The sequence below is a fragment of the Amblyomma americanum genome, chromosome 1 (genome assembly GCF_052857255.1).
Source record: "Amblyomma americanum isolate KBUSLIRL-KWMA chromosome 1, ASM5285725v1, whole genome shotgun sequence".
Taxonomy (NCBI): domain Eukaryota; kingdom Metazoa; phylum Arthropoda; class Arachnida; order Ixodida; family Ixodidae; genus Amblyomma; species Amblyomma americanum.
In genome coordinates, this window is record NC_135497.1 from 219,023,787 (window position 1) to 219,038,705 (window position 14,919).

General features: G+C 46.9%; 1 protein-coding gene across 1 annotated transcript in view; it reads left to right on the top strand.

The window, feature by feature from the left end:
• LOC144114635 (protein qui-1) overlaps positions 1-14,919 on the top strand; it is a 565,534-nt gene that overhangs the window by 520,180 nt on the left and 30,435 nt on the right. Inside the window, exon 18 of the mRNA XM_077648494.1 lies at positions 14,612-14,735. Coding sequence (XP_077504620.1) covers positions 14,612-14,735 — 124 coding nt within the window. The remainder of the gene's footprint in view (positions 1-14,611; positions 14,736-14,919) is intronic.

The window sequence follows — 14,919 nt, forward strand, 5'->3', positions numbered from 1 at the left end:
GTATTCGTTGTGAGCTCTAGTGCTGTTTCCAGTATTTAGCGCGGCGATTTGACCAAAGCAAAACTTACTGCGCTGTCTGCGGGATAAATATACAGAAACATAGCCATGTTTCAGGACGCTGCTTTTCTAAAAAGCCAGCGCTGTATCTCAGGAACGACCAGTATCTCAAAAATTTCTTTCACGGTGTTACTTAACGCAACGGTGAGCATAATTTCTTAGCTCGTCTCTGCGGCAGTCAGTTTGGAAATCCGGCCCGCTTGGATCTCATTAGGGCCTCCGTCCTGCCTTCCCTTCCCTCCGAGCCCCTTCCTCCCGCAGGCGTACAAATGCGGCCACACGTTGCAGCGACCCCAACGCTCGGAGTCATCAGCTTTCAAAGCAGATTTTCTCGAGCAATTCGGAGACAAAAATCTATCAAGCAAGAAATAAGATAAGAAATCTGACCTCTACTGAGCACTGTGTTTGAACTCACGAAGTGCGCCTAGTTGCTTATCAGAAACTGTACGGTATTTCTGGAGACGAGAGGCCTCCGATTTTTCATGTGGCTTCTAAGAACTTCCGACATCTTTTCAATGTGTTTTGTAACCGTTGATTCACTAGAACCAGTGTGTCATTTTATGACAAGCACAGGTCACAATGGCGCACCTTAGTAGGCATGATCGCACAATAGCTTCCAGGCAGCAGAAGGCAGCAGAGTTCGTCATTATACCCGGAAATGTATTTACTTAGTTCGAAGTTCAGTCAGGCAGACTGAAACGTTTATCTTTCATTGTGACTAGTTTCCCGTTTTCATAACAGCAGCTGGAAAGCTCTGGTAGTGGAATGTGCACTAGCACAAAGGCAGCAAAAAAGGCGTCGCTTAATTCTGCCCATGGAGTCGGAAAATACCGTTCGTGAAATAATTTACGTGTATTCTTCTCAAACCTTGGTGGCCTCCAACGGGTGCGACAGCTAGACTGTGCGGGGTACGCGCTTTTCGAATTGAAGTAAGTTGAAGCGCTGAGGCGCCCGCGTGTCGAAACTAGAGCCCGTTACTACGCTTTTCTTTTGTCGCTTGTATTCAGCAGCTCTATACTACAGCCTTTGTCTTCTGGCCGTCGCACTAGCAAGCACACCATGACCCAAGTCGAGTGGCGTGGGCCTTTTCTCTACCTTTGACTTCGTTTCCCAAACTAGACGCCACTGTCCTCGGCGAGCAGCTTCTTTCTCTATCTGCGCTGTGCTTCAAAAACCTGGTCGTCCCCGTGGAAACCGACTCTCGTTAGATCGCGACCTCCACGCAGATCGTGCCCGCCCCGAAAGAATGCCGTATCCGCGGGCTTCTGCCCTGCGCCTTTTGTTCTCCTGTCTGTGCGCGTTGCGCTCTAGCTCCCCTCGTAACGCGCATCCGTACAACGGCGCGTACCTTCTCTGCTGAGGCTGGGCGAAATTTTCATCAATTGCACGTTTCCCGTTGCGTCCCCCTACACCCTGTAAACAAAATAACAGATGCACGCAGAGCGCGGAGCTCGCGATTGCTTGCCTCCCGAAGATTCTCCGATCGGAGATTGCTTTGTCAGGAGGATCGCGGATAGCGAATTTTTTGCCGTAGGCGCATTTCGCTGCTGTTCACCGCTCCGCGTATGAGCAGAAGGCCGTGCGCTCCGGAGTCGAAGGGAAGATCGATGGGACAATTCCTAGGCCCCCATTGTGTGTCTCTTTCTGCCTCCTCCCCATGCGCTCAGCTTGTTACTCCGTTTATTTCTTAAGTTTACTGCCCACGTCGATCGCAAAAACTGATGCGCAGTTGCTCAGTTTTGGTTGCGAGTTTCCTGTCTTCAGTTCCGACGCGCATTCGTCTAGCCGCGCGTCTGTGTGCGACGTAGACGTTTATACATTTTCCCCGCTCCAGATTGTGTGCGTAGCGAATACTGCTTGTGGGTGTTTTGTTCGGCGAGGATAAAAAGGATGTTCATGGAGCGAGCGTCTACTATTGAAACTTCCTCTGCGCAATATATTCTGAAGGCGGCCGCGCGTTTCGTGTAAATCTCAGTCGCTGCTTTGAACGATGCTTTCGCCACCTCTGCTTCGTTCTTTCTTCTTCGAGGAGTGAAAATCTTCAGTAACAGAAAAACGTCTCTCTCCGGAAATGAGTTATTGAAACGGCAAGGCATTTTTAAGTGCACTTTTTGTGTTACTTCGGTCGTTTGACTTTTTTTTTGTCATTCGCTCACATCCGTAGCATATGATTGCGTTCTAAAGCAATGCGTATCATCTTGACCATATGTTTCATTGTAAGGTGCACTCTCCGGATCAGGTATTGAAACACTAAATCAATCGCGTATACAAAAAAGAAAAAAAAAACAGAGTAGTCGCGCCCACTTATAACGTCCACAGTTATAACGAACGCTCGCTTATTACGAACCAGAGCAGTGCTACGGTCGAATAATGCATTATACCAATGGCACTGCGTCTAAGATAAAGCAAACAACCGTGACCGCACTACTCGCGCAGAGCGAACGATGAGGCGCCGCAAATTCGCCGCAGAGGTGAAAAAACACGCGTTTCCCACGCGCGCAGACAGCGAAGGGCGCCTCCAAACCCCTGTGACGTCTCCCTTCCTCTGAAAGAACGTGGTGAGTCCCCAAAAAAAGCAATAAGAAAGGTAGCATTGAAACTGTTAACGCCGGCCAAGCGACCACCGACTGGTTACAGTGCGTGCGTGTGTGCCTGCCGGGCGAAGCGTTTACAGTTGAAGGAAAAACGCAGTGGGTGCGAGACAGGGCAATGTCACGGGCAGCGTTCAAAGCGGAAGTACCCCACTCCACTTGTTGAGCTCGACCGTGACATGGCGAGAAAAAAATTATTAGGTCTAATCAGCGAACGCTGATTGGCATTCGCGGTCGAGAGGTCTGGAGTGGCAAGCCCACTTCGACGTCTCACAGGCGACTGCCTGGCTGGGCGTCTCACAGGCCCGTTTTGGAGTCTATACGCTCACGTGCAAACTCAGTCTTCTTCCAATTGCGGCCTTCGGTACGATCGCGTTCCCGGCACAGTTCACGGACTCCAGGGCCCGCTTGAACGAAGCAAATACGGTCTAGTTCCCTGTGTTCTCTTATTCGCAGTCTAAACCCTCCATTGGTTTCGAGGAAAGAAAAAAGACAGAACCGGCTCAGTTTGTCAGTGGGTCAGTGGACACCTCAATCGCGCTCTGAGGTACGCGGCAATGATGTCCACCTAATGCGTTACGCGTAACGCATTACACGGCTGCCGTTGTACCCTCTGAATTGCTTCTACTAAATCGCCTGTACAAAGCTATTACAGCTTTCGCTGTAAAACGTGCTATGCGTAGCGCGTTACACGGCTGCCGTTGTATCCCCTAAATTGCTTCTACTAAATGTACTGTACAAATATATTACAGCTTTCGCTGTAAAGACAGGAGGGAGCTTGTGCTCGACGACCATGCGACGCACGACGTGCTGCCTTCACTGAATGCGGCGACCATGCTTTTGTTGCCACCAAATGCGACGTGCAGGATCCGGCCGCCAGACCTGTGGGCACAATTAATGCGCTCGAGGTGTTCTATCGGCGGCGCGTCATATCCAGCGCATGTTGATATCAACTGAGCGACTAGGTGCCAACGTCCAGGTTCAAATCTCATTACTTCGCAGGCGATGAAATAATCTAAGCCGTGTTCATGAAACTGGATAGGTTAGTTAAAGTAGCCGCAGAATTCAACGCGAATCACTGCACTAGCCGAAATAATCAGGATGCTATTGATGAAGCCAGGGGTGTGGAAGAGTTGGACACCCCGTCGGTAACAAAAAGGGAAGTAAAGGAAGCCGTACATGAAATGCAAAGGGTAAAAGCTGCTGTTTAGGATCACATAAGTATAGATTTGTTGAAGGATGGTGGGTATATGCTGCTAGAAATACTTGCCACCCTGTATATGCAGTGCCTCATGACCTCGAGCGTACCGAAATCTTGGAAGAATGTTAACATTATCTTGATCGGTAAGAAGGGGGACAAAAATTACAGACCGATCAGCTTATTGTCTGTGACTTGCAAGGTATTTAATAAGGCAATCGCTAAGATAATTAGGTCAGCCTTAGACTTTAGTCAGCCAGAAGACCAGGCTGGTTTTCAGCAGGCCTACTCGACAATGAACCACGTTCACACCCACCAATAAAGCCAACCTGTATCATACCTTTTCTGGATTACAACAAACTCGTGCAAGCATAGCGTAAAAGACGTGTAAAAGAGCCATATGACGTAGTCTTTCACAGGGAAAGTGTTAGATTACTGATTTGTTTAAAATTACGTCACTCAAGAGACATCATTCCTCTAGTACTATTCACCGCGTGTTTACTGGAGGTATTAAGAGAACTGGATTGGAAGAATTGCGAAAAGTTGGTAAAAGTTTTTGAATACTATCTTAGTAACCTACGATTCGCTGATGACTTCGCTTTGCAAAGTAGCTGATAGGACGAACTGCACAGCATGATTGAGAACCTATACAGGCAAAGCAGAACGATGCATCTAATAATTATCATCCAGAAAACAGTCCCGGAAGGGAACAGCAGTTAACGATTGGCGGCGAAGCGTTGGAAGGGGTAAGGGAATACATATATTTAGGGCAGGTATTGTGACCGCAGATCCGGGCCAGGAGAGCGAAATGACTAGGAGAATAAGAATGGGGTGGAATGCAATTGACAGGTACTCCGAGATAATGATTGGCGGTTTACCCGTATCCCTCAGGAGAGAGGTATGTTACAGCTGTATATTAGCGGTACTAACCTGCGTGGCAGAAACGTGGAGGCTAACACAAAGGGTTGAACTTAAATTGAGGACAGCACAGCGAGCAATAGCAGCGAAAATGATAGGTGTAACGTTAAGAGGCCGGAAGAGAGCTGAGTTACGTTCAAAGCGGGTTTTGGTCTGGGCTAGTTGTTTATTGTTTTCCTTTGACAGATTACCACAGCGCTATAGAACACGGACACAAGAACAAGAGACGCAAGACAGGATGGGCGCTGACTGCGAACTATTTATTGCGTCGAAAGAACAAGCGCGTTTTATACTGTTTGCAATTGGACCACGTTACACCGTCAGCCACTGATCGGTGGCAGGGGAAGCCTCAAAAAGACGATTGGCAATCCTTGCAACGCGAAAAAGAACTTATGACGCGTGCTAACAAAACTGGCAAAAAAAAAACACAGAAAACAAGACACAAACAGAAATCAGTGAAAGCCTAAGATTCTAAAAAACGCAAAAAACACGTGCACATGAAACAGCAAGAGGCGGAAGAACAACGGCCGCCATTACAATTGAAAAGCTTGGAAAAAAATAAACTACAGCAACCAAATGTAATCTTTAAGGTGCATAAAACCATTTGGGAGGGCGAGAAGGCACGAAGTGAAGAAAACGCGTGTGTGCCCCTGCTATTAACGAATCTATGACCAGGGCTGCAACGAACGGAAGCCTAAAAGATAAAACGAAAGATAACAATCTTGAAAGAGCGGTGGAGAAGTGTGAAAAGATGAATGCGCAAAAATTTGAAGCATCATTTGCCGGCAAAGACGCAGTCAGTGGTTAACAACAAAAACATTGACACCAACATATAACGCGGCAGAACAGTTAAAAGCCATTTAAAGGAAAATAAAAATGGATCCGCAGATGGAGAACCATTACCACTTTAAAACCATTTAAACCTTGTAAAGAAAAAGACAAATTATCAACCGAAGGCCGACAAACAATAAGGCAAAACAAAAATGCTGATGCATGCGTCCCCAGCCTTTTGAATGAAAAAAAAAACTTAAATTATCTCCCTTTCTGTTTTACTTTGTGCTGTCGTGAGAAACTTCGTGTCAGATATCAAAGGCCGACATTGGTGGCGGGACTGATTGCAACGGTCTGCCTAGTGGCTCCTCGACTTGTTTTTTTTTTTAGTTTTCGGGAGTGCTCACTTGCTCTCTCATTAAAACATCGCCCAGTCTGGCCAATGTACACCTTACCGCACGTTTGGGAGATCTGGTACACCACTCCCAATCAGAATTCGGTGTACTGCGTCAAATGCTTGACTGTGCATGCCACCTGCTTCTTCCGGTTTACCATCGGGACTATTTTTGCCAACTTGCTTGGGGCGGAAAACACGGCATTCACATCATACCTTCCTGCTACCTTTTTGATATTATGTGACAGTTTACTGATGTACGGAATAACTGCCGCATGGTTTCTTTTCCTTGGACTCGTGTCCTCTTTCACCTTGCTTCACTTTCTATAGCAACGATTCGCACAGACCTGATATGAGGGAAGGCGAGTGGCCAGCGGAAAGAAGGCGTTCAACCTGGCGGTTGAGGCTATATTCCGCCAAGTGTTCACAACTCTTTGTTAGGCAAGCCTGAAGTGCACCAGTTACCACTGCCCGCTTAACCATCTTTGAATGCGCATTGTCATATAGTAGCAAACCCTTCTTCGACCTCACGTTGTATAGCCGACACACATACGCGTCATTAAGCTCAAACATCAGATCTAAAGACTGGATCCTGCTGTCGTTTGGCATTTCCCATGTGAAGTTCATGCCACCCGATGAGCCCTAAACACACTGACAACGTCACTGACGCCTCCAAGCATGTTATTGGCCGCGGAACTATCTACCACAGTTTTTAAATCTGATGCTGTGAGGTATGCGGTGAATGTCGTGTTTTCTGCCTCATGCAAGTTGGCAAAAATAGTACCGATGGTAAACCGAAAGAAGCAGGTGGCATGCACGGTCAAGCATTAAAACGCAGTACACCGAATGCCGATCGGGAGTGGTGTACTACCAGATCCCCCTCACGGGCGATAAGGTGTACATTGGTCAGACCGGGCGATGTTTTCATGAGAAAGCAAGTGAGAACTCCCGAAACGTAAAAAAACAGGTCAGGGATCCACTAGGAAGACCACTGCAATCAGTCCCGCCACCACTGTCCGCATTTGTTATCTGAGCCGATGTTTCTGGCAACAGCAAAAAGGCAAAATAGAAAGGGAGGTGATTGCAGATTTTTTTCATTGAAAAGACTAAGGACGCATCCATCAGCACCCCTTCAATTGCTGTACAAGAGAAAGAATTATCCTTCTTGGAAAGAGCTTGGTCCCTGCATTTTAACCACAGCTGGACATGTGTTGTTGTTTTTTCGCTTTAGGTGTTTGTTTTTTTCTTTTTATGTTGTCTGTTGCCGTGGCATTTTGGCGTGTTTGCCGGAAGCTGACAGTCACCGAGACCAGGAGCATAGAGGATGGCTTTTTGTATTTTGTGGTTCTCATCAATGGGAGATTAATAAAAGCAGAAAAAAAAGCAACTACATGCCGCCGGTGAGATCCGAACCCACGACCACCGAATTTCACTTCCGTTGCTCTATAAACTGAGCTACGGCGACGGCTGTCCAATTTTCTGCTTTCGGGCGTACTTATGTGTAGTATAACCACACCTTGAGAGTGTTCATCAGCGCCACCCTCGTTCATAGCGGCGGACGTAGTACGCCCTGTATTACCGCAAGTGCCACGTAGGAACGTGGTCGTACGGTGAGAGCGGGAGCTGTGAAAGAACCCTCTGGTGCTACCTATGGCATCCACACTGCCAGATTTGACGCCCTCGTTAAACTATTCAGCAGACAAAGGAATGGAAAGAGGAGGTCAAGGTTCGGTTACACTACACATAAATGCCCTCGAAAGCAACGATTGGACAGCCGTCGCCGTAGCTCAGTTGGTAGAGCACCGGATGCGAATTTCGGAGGTCGTGGGCTCGCATCCAACCGGCTACAAATGGTTGTTTCTTCTTAGGCTTTTATTAATCTCCCATTGATGAAAACCACAAATTATTTAAAGACATCCCCTATAGTCCTTGGTGTTGGTTACTGTTGGCTTCCGTCATTTAAGTCGTAACGAGCACCTCTTTCCATTTCCTTGTCTGCTGAATTTTGCCATGTTTGTTTCGATTTTTTCGCTTTCCGTTCTTTTTCCGTGTTGTTCGTTGGCCTTCGGTTGGTTATTTGTCTTTTTCTTTACAGGCTTTAAATGGTTTTAAAGCGGTAACTGTTTTATTTCTCCGGATCCATATTTATTTTTCTTTAACTGCCTTTTAACTGTGCCCGAACCTTTAAATGCCTTTTAAAATTCCCGAACGGCTTCCTGTGGTGCTTTCTCGCTTTTAAAAAGGATGTCTGCTACGTCGAGATTAACTAGCTGAGCGTCATCACGGCTCGCTGGTAGACGGCATTGTCCCTTGGCATCTAACTTCGCTTCACTGCACTTCACTTTATTCACCTTAAAGACCCCCTTCACGGGGTATTACATAAGGGGTGGGTTAACATATTCATCAACAAGTACAAGTCATTGCCTTGAAACATAAGTGTTTACTGCATCTGAAAATACAAACGGGTGCGTGATGGCAGCTATATCGGTGGGGAGGGCATTCCAGTCCACAACAGTTCGGGGAAAGAATGAGCCTGAAAAAGTTGCAGTACGGGACACAGGGCGGGCAGTCTGAAACGGATGGGCAGTGCGGTGAGATATGCTGTTCGGATGAGTAATGTAGGCTAGTTGATATAGAGAGCTATGGAAAAACTTGTGGAGCATACAGTGGCTGGCGATGCGGCGGCGGGCTGCGAGGCTTTCAAGACCGGAATTATTCAGGGCTGAGACACTGGTGGTATATGAATATGCAGAGTGAACGAAACGAATGGCGTGGTTTTGAACTGATTCAAGTGCATTCGTTAGTTATGCATGGTGTGGGCTCCAGATAGGGCTGGCGTACTGAAGTTTGGGTCTGATGAGGGTTTTATAAGCGAGAAGCTTCATGTGTTGCGGCGCATGACGAAGATGACGTTTCATGGATCCTAGAGATCTGCTAGGAGATGATATGATTGTGGTAATGTGTGTTCGCCAAGAAAGATCGCTGCAGAGGGTGATGCCAAGATACCTAAATGATTGGACGCTTTCTATAAACGAGTTAGCAACTGCATAGGAAAAAATAAGGAGGTTGTGTTGACGATGAAAGGAGATGAGTTTGCATTTGTTAGCATTTAGCGTCATTAGCCAGAGGTCACACCATTTATGGACGTTGTTAAGGTCGCTTTCAAGGGCCATTTGATCAGAAATGTTAGTGACAGTGCGATATATTACGCAGTCATCTGCGAAGATACGAATTTTTTATGACACATGTGAAGCTAGATCATTAATATATATTAGAAACAAGAGTGGGCCGAGCACAGATTTCTGAAGGACGCCAGATTTAACAGGGAGAGCGCTTGAGCGGTGGTTGTTAATAGAAACGAACTCAGAGCGGTTAGCTAGAAATTCTTTAATACATTCCAGGATATTAGGGTGTAAATATAAAAGGACGAGTTTTAGTATTAGGAGCTGGTGATGTACCTTGTCAAATGCCTTCGCAAAATCTAAAAATAACGCATCGGTCTGCAGGTTGCGGTCAAGGTTAGCGTGCACGTCGTGACTGAAGATTTCCAGTTGGGTTTCGCAGGAGAGCCCCCTACGAAACCCGTGTTGAGCCGGATCAAAGAAGTTGTTTGCATCTAGAAAGTTTATGATTTGAGAATAGATGACATGTTTCATGATTTTGCAAGGCACGCTGGTTAAGGAGATGGGACGATAATTTAGCGGAGAATCCTTTTTACGAGATTTGTGGGTCAGGATGACCCTCCTCACCTTCCAGTCGTCCGGTAAGGTTCCTGTCGACAGCGATTGCAAAAACAATGAGAGATAAACGGCAGAAATGTGTTTTGTGTTTTTCACTATTTTGAGTTGATTTCGTCCGCTCCAGCGGCTGACGAAAGTTTAATTCTGTCGATAAGGTTTTCGATACCCTGCGCTGTGATTTCGATGGGCGAAATTGCTGACAGTGTTACAGTAGGCGCAGTGGACAATGGTGAGGCAGTTTCGTCTGTCAAAACAGATACAAACGCGCGGTTAAATATCGCGGCACATTCAGTATCGCTGGAATCCTCGCCTGCGGCATTCGTTAGGGCGATGGTGCGAGTTGCTTGCGGATTTATTATTTCCCAAAACCTCCTGCGGTTACTTGTTAGGATTTTTGGTAGATCAGTTTGGAAAAATGCTTGTTTGTCGCAGCGAATCGCATTGTAACACGTGTCCTCGGCCTGATAGTACCGATACCATGCATCTGTCCCTGGGCTCCGTGTCGCTTCACTATAAAGTCTTTTTTTTTCTTCTTTCTAATCTTTTAAGATTGTGTGAAAACCGCGGTTTTTGGCGATTTGCTCGAAAGTTGATAGAGGGAATAAATTTGTTTGTCAGTTCTTCAATCTTCTTATTGAAAATTGACCAGCTATCAGCGACAGACCGGTGATGAAATGTGGACTTAAAATAAGGCAGGAATGCTTCTAGCTCGTTGTTGATTTCTTCGTAATCGCCTTTGTCGTACACACGAATGGTTTTCTTGAACGTTTGGCGGGATGTGGGAGAGAACTTGATCATGGCATGAATAACCTTATGATCACTGATTTCACGCAGGTAAGTAATCGATGATAAGGTTTCAGGGTTGTTGGTCAGTATATAAGTCCGGAATATTTGAAGATTCGTGAGCGACGCGTGCGGGTTCGAGCACCATTTGCATAAAGTTGAAATTTAAGCATACATCTACAAATTCTCTTGCTTCAGGATTACCGGCGGTTAGTGGGCCTACCTTTTACCAGTCGATGCCAGGGTAGTTAAAATCCCCTAGGAGAACAATTTGCGCAGCAGGGTGTTTTTTAGTAATTTGGACTAGTGGACTGCTCAGGTTAAGCGCGAATCCTGGGTTGCTGTTGGGGGCCCTGCAGCAGACGCCAAGTAGAATTGTTTCCGGTGGAGCGCAACACTTTAACCACAAGATTTCTAGATCTGAAGTAATGTTAACATGAGAACATAATATTTGGTTGTTAATAGAAATAAAGACCCCTCCTCCGCATGTGCCTTGACGATGATTGCGGTGAAATCTGGCAATTCATCTAGAATTTCATTGTCTGTCACGTCGCTTGTCAGCCACGTTTCAGTTAAGATTAAAATGTTGCTGCCTGAACGGTGGTATTGACCATGGTGGTGACCAAACGGCGGTGGTGACCATGTATCTTTAGCAGCACCGTGTGCTCCTATTTGCTCCTGACAGACTTCAGCACTGTTGCGCTTCCGTGTGGTTCTGTCTCACTCCACCGTCACAAATGGGGTTAAGAGGAGTGCGCGAAGAATTCCCGTTTTTTTCGCCCGTTCTGGGCCGGAAAAGTAACTTCCGATACCGAAAAAGCGCTGAAAGTGCCATGAAGACTCAATTGTTCAAATAAAGCGAATTTAATAAGCACTAAGGGCAGCCCAAGACATCACTGTTCAGGTCGTAACCTTATACGGCGTTCGATCCGCATTTGTTCTGAGCGGCAAAGGCATTGCTTTTTTACCATCTTGCTGTGGCCAATGAAAAAAAAAAGTTTTTTTTTTTTCGTAACTTATCTTTGCGGCATTGAAAATGTCTCTCCGGGAGCAGAGAGCACATATAGGCTCTGTTAAAACCTTCTCCTTGGCCTTTCTTTTTTTTTTTTGCCTCAAACACCGTTTTCCGAACTCGCTGCTAGAACGACCCGTTCAAGCTTTGTAGCAGTCTGTTTGGAAAGCGCCTTTCTATGATTTAAAACAAAAAAAAAGGATACTCAGCAGCTAAGCTTCGATAAAGTGTACGTACTGAACGTCGTCCCTAAAGCTCAAGTGACGGAAAAAATGCATACCGAGGCTTTTTAGGTAGAATAAAAATGCGTTCAGGACAAAGGAAGTGAGTAATATCCGCTGTCTTTTTTTCTTTCTGCCTCTCGCCGATGGTGCTCTTTCGCCTGCTGATTCGCACTCTTCGCCCAAATACGCCTATATGGGACTAAGAAAGGGAGTAAGCGGTCCCCTAGTGCACTCCCTTTTATAAAAGGAAATGCGCGCTAGAGGACAGCTTACTCTCTTTTTACTCCTTTCTGTTTAGAGTGCGGGACTGCACTCAGCGGCTCCGTTAAGCCACGTTCACCCCGCAGCGGGAAGCAGTTTAAGAATGACGGCGTCAGCCTTAGCCATTGTTATGTGAGGGACGCTGTAGCCGAGGGCTCTGGATTAATTATGGCCACATGCGATGATTTCACATACACCGAAATTTTAAGTGCATGGACGTTCTTGCAAGTCGCCTCCATCGAAACGCGGCCGCTGCGTTCGGGATTGCACCCGCAAGCTTGAGCTCCATGACCACTGGGTCATTCCAGTGAGTATTGCCTTGTCTCTGAAAACAACTCTGAAAACAGGTCGGAAGGTACCAAGAACAGGCGGGTGACTGTAGTCGAAGTTTCTCTTCAAACTCTGTGAGAGCTCCCAACTCGTAACATTAAGTTCTTGAAGAAAGCAGCAATATCTGCGGCCCTTTTGAATTATTGAGCAGTTCCTGGTGCTAATTAAATAGAAAGGCCTGTTTCCAAAATTTCTTCCTCTCCGCTCTGTGTGGCGACTAATAGGGGGACAGCCAGTTTTCAACACAGGAAGGTGAGACGCAGTGCGCGTGTTCTAAGATGAAATACTTTAAGCTTAAATTCTTGGGAGCCTCAATCGAGCATTGTTCCGAAACTGTGCTGAACCTGACGTCCAAACAAACGCCGAAACTTACGCGGGAACCAAAGCTGCCGGCGCAGTTCTTTATAAAAGTCCTTGAGCGTGTCGGAAAAACAGCCAAGCGCCGCCTGCTCACTTGCTACACCAAGGCGAGCGCCCATCCGTCAGGAGTTAGCATTAGATTCGCTCTGACAAATGCATTCCATCTTCCTGCGCACCTAAGGCATTCGTCTTGGCTAACGGCCTTAACGTAACACTCGGCGCCGGTGTTCAACACTTCGTTGTCGAATGTCTCGCAATCTTCCCAAAGTGAGCGCCTCCACAGGAGGCGCCACGGCCTCCTCATCGGCAACCGTCGGGATCCTTCTTGCACGGAGGTTGTCTCGTGACTTGGCCGCCAGCTTTTGAAATCTAGCGACTAAAGTTCACCGACTTTCTCATCCGCATCAAACTTCATGCTGCCATATAACGCTTCGCCAGTTTTCTGGCATTCGAAACTTAATGGTGACGCCCAATGACAACCCTGCCATCGACTTCCTACCCATCGACGACTTCGCGCACGACTGGCGCACCGCATTCTTTCGTTCGCAGGGCTGACTCACGGCTTTCTTTCGGATACTAAATTTTCTCCGGCAACCGTCGGCGCTTCTTGTTTCATGCAAAGACACTCAAGCATGCATTAATGTCTTCACGATTTCCGCACTCTCGTATGGCGCCGACGCCCAACGACGTTGATTTGTAGTACTCGTGAGTCACTAAGCTGAAGACTGGACTGCCAGCAAAGAGCGAACAGTCCAGCCCACTATACCCCCCCCCCCCCCGCCCCTCCCGCTTCCTTCAACCATCTCGTGGAAGCCTCGGCGGCCGGGGTTGCCAATTGTTGTTGATCATTGGCGCATGTCACTTTGCGCTGAGCGGTTGAATCGGTGGCTCCAAAAACGAAGCTGTTTACATAACAGGCCACAGTCTGTTTGTTTGCAGCCTTCCAGCCGTGTGTGTAATGTTTTTATGGAGTGCCTTGACTGAACCTATTGCCGCATATCTACAGAAGCGCTTAAGTGTGTGCTCACCCGTGAAACTTGCTAACGGGTGAATTTCGGCAGTCGTTTAGTCGTGGAGTCCCTTGTGTCATTGATGGATGAAGGAAATAAAAACGCAATATAATTGGAACGGCTTATTTTATTCTGGCCTTGAGGTTTAAGAGAGTCTTCCATGTACACAAAATCATACTTCAAAGTACTGCGTTATACCGTAGTAGGCGATGTGTTTGCATCTTACCATTGTATTTCCCACCTTTTTCTTTTCTGTAATGCTCAGAAAAATCACTTATTATTCATTCGTATAATAACTTGCCTAAAATATGCGCCTAGATGCGTGGCTGCACCATTATAATGATTTACATTCACATGCGGAAGCAAATGTTATATATTTAAGGCTGATTACGTGCTACGTATGGTGCTTTGCATGTGAAGCTTGCCATCAGTAGCCACCTTAGAAAAAAAACGATGTCAATTAGGCTCTTGCTGAGTGTGCGTGAATGTTCTTTTTTAATCGAATATGTCTTGTTATTGACTCGAACAGATAGATATTTGATATCTTCAAATATTATCTTATTGACGAATGGCAGGGTCTGGTGTGGTATCAGGCGGGGCTCACGGTTTTGGCGAGGAGCAGTGCATTAGAAAGTTGTGTCTCTTCCGTCTTTGTAGTTCCATGAGAAGAGCCCCTAAATCACACCTGCTGAGACCACTATGTTAAATGTTTTTTTTATCCCTTAGTAACTTAGCTTTTGGGCTTCCCATTCCCTTTCCCGCTCTCTTAAAGACATCCGCGCTCCGCGGTGCTCCGGGGTGTCAAAGATAACGTTTCGCTGAAGTGAAGAGGTTATACATTTATTAATTATGCATTTTTTATTGTGATCTATGTATTCTGGTGCCGTAACCATGGCGCGCAGCTGGCAAAAACAGATGCACACAAGATATTGACCTCACTTGGCCTTGGCTGTCGCGTGCAGGCCACAAAGCCGCCATCAGCTGCTTGCACATGTCCGCCTCGGGCCTGCACCTGCTGAGCGGCTCCGAGGACACGGACGTGCTCGTCTGGAACCCTGCCACCGGTGAACTTAGAAGGAGGCTCAGGTGAGCCACTGCTTCCTGCACTCGAGGCTATATGTTCACGCTCGCGGGTGGTTACGTTCGTTGCCCTGCGGCGAGCTTTACCTGCGTGGCAGCTATGAGGGAACTCCCCTTGGCCCCTGTCCTTCCGCTTCGCTGCTCTTAGCAACCCGATAACATACGGTGCCTGCAGCTCGATTCAGCGTGA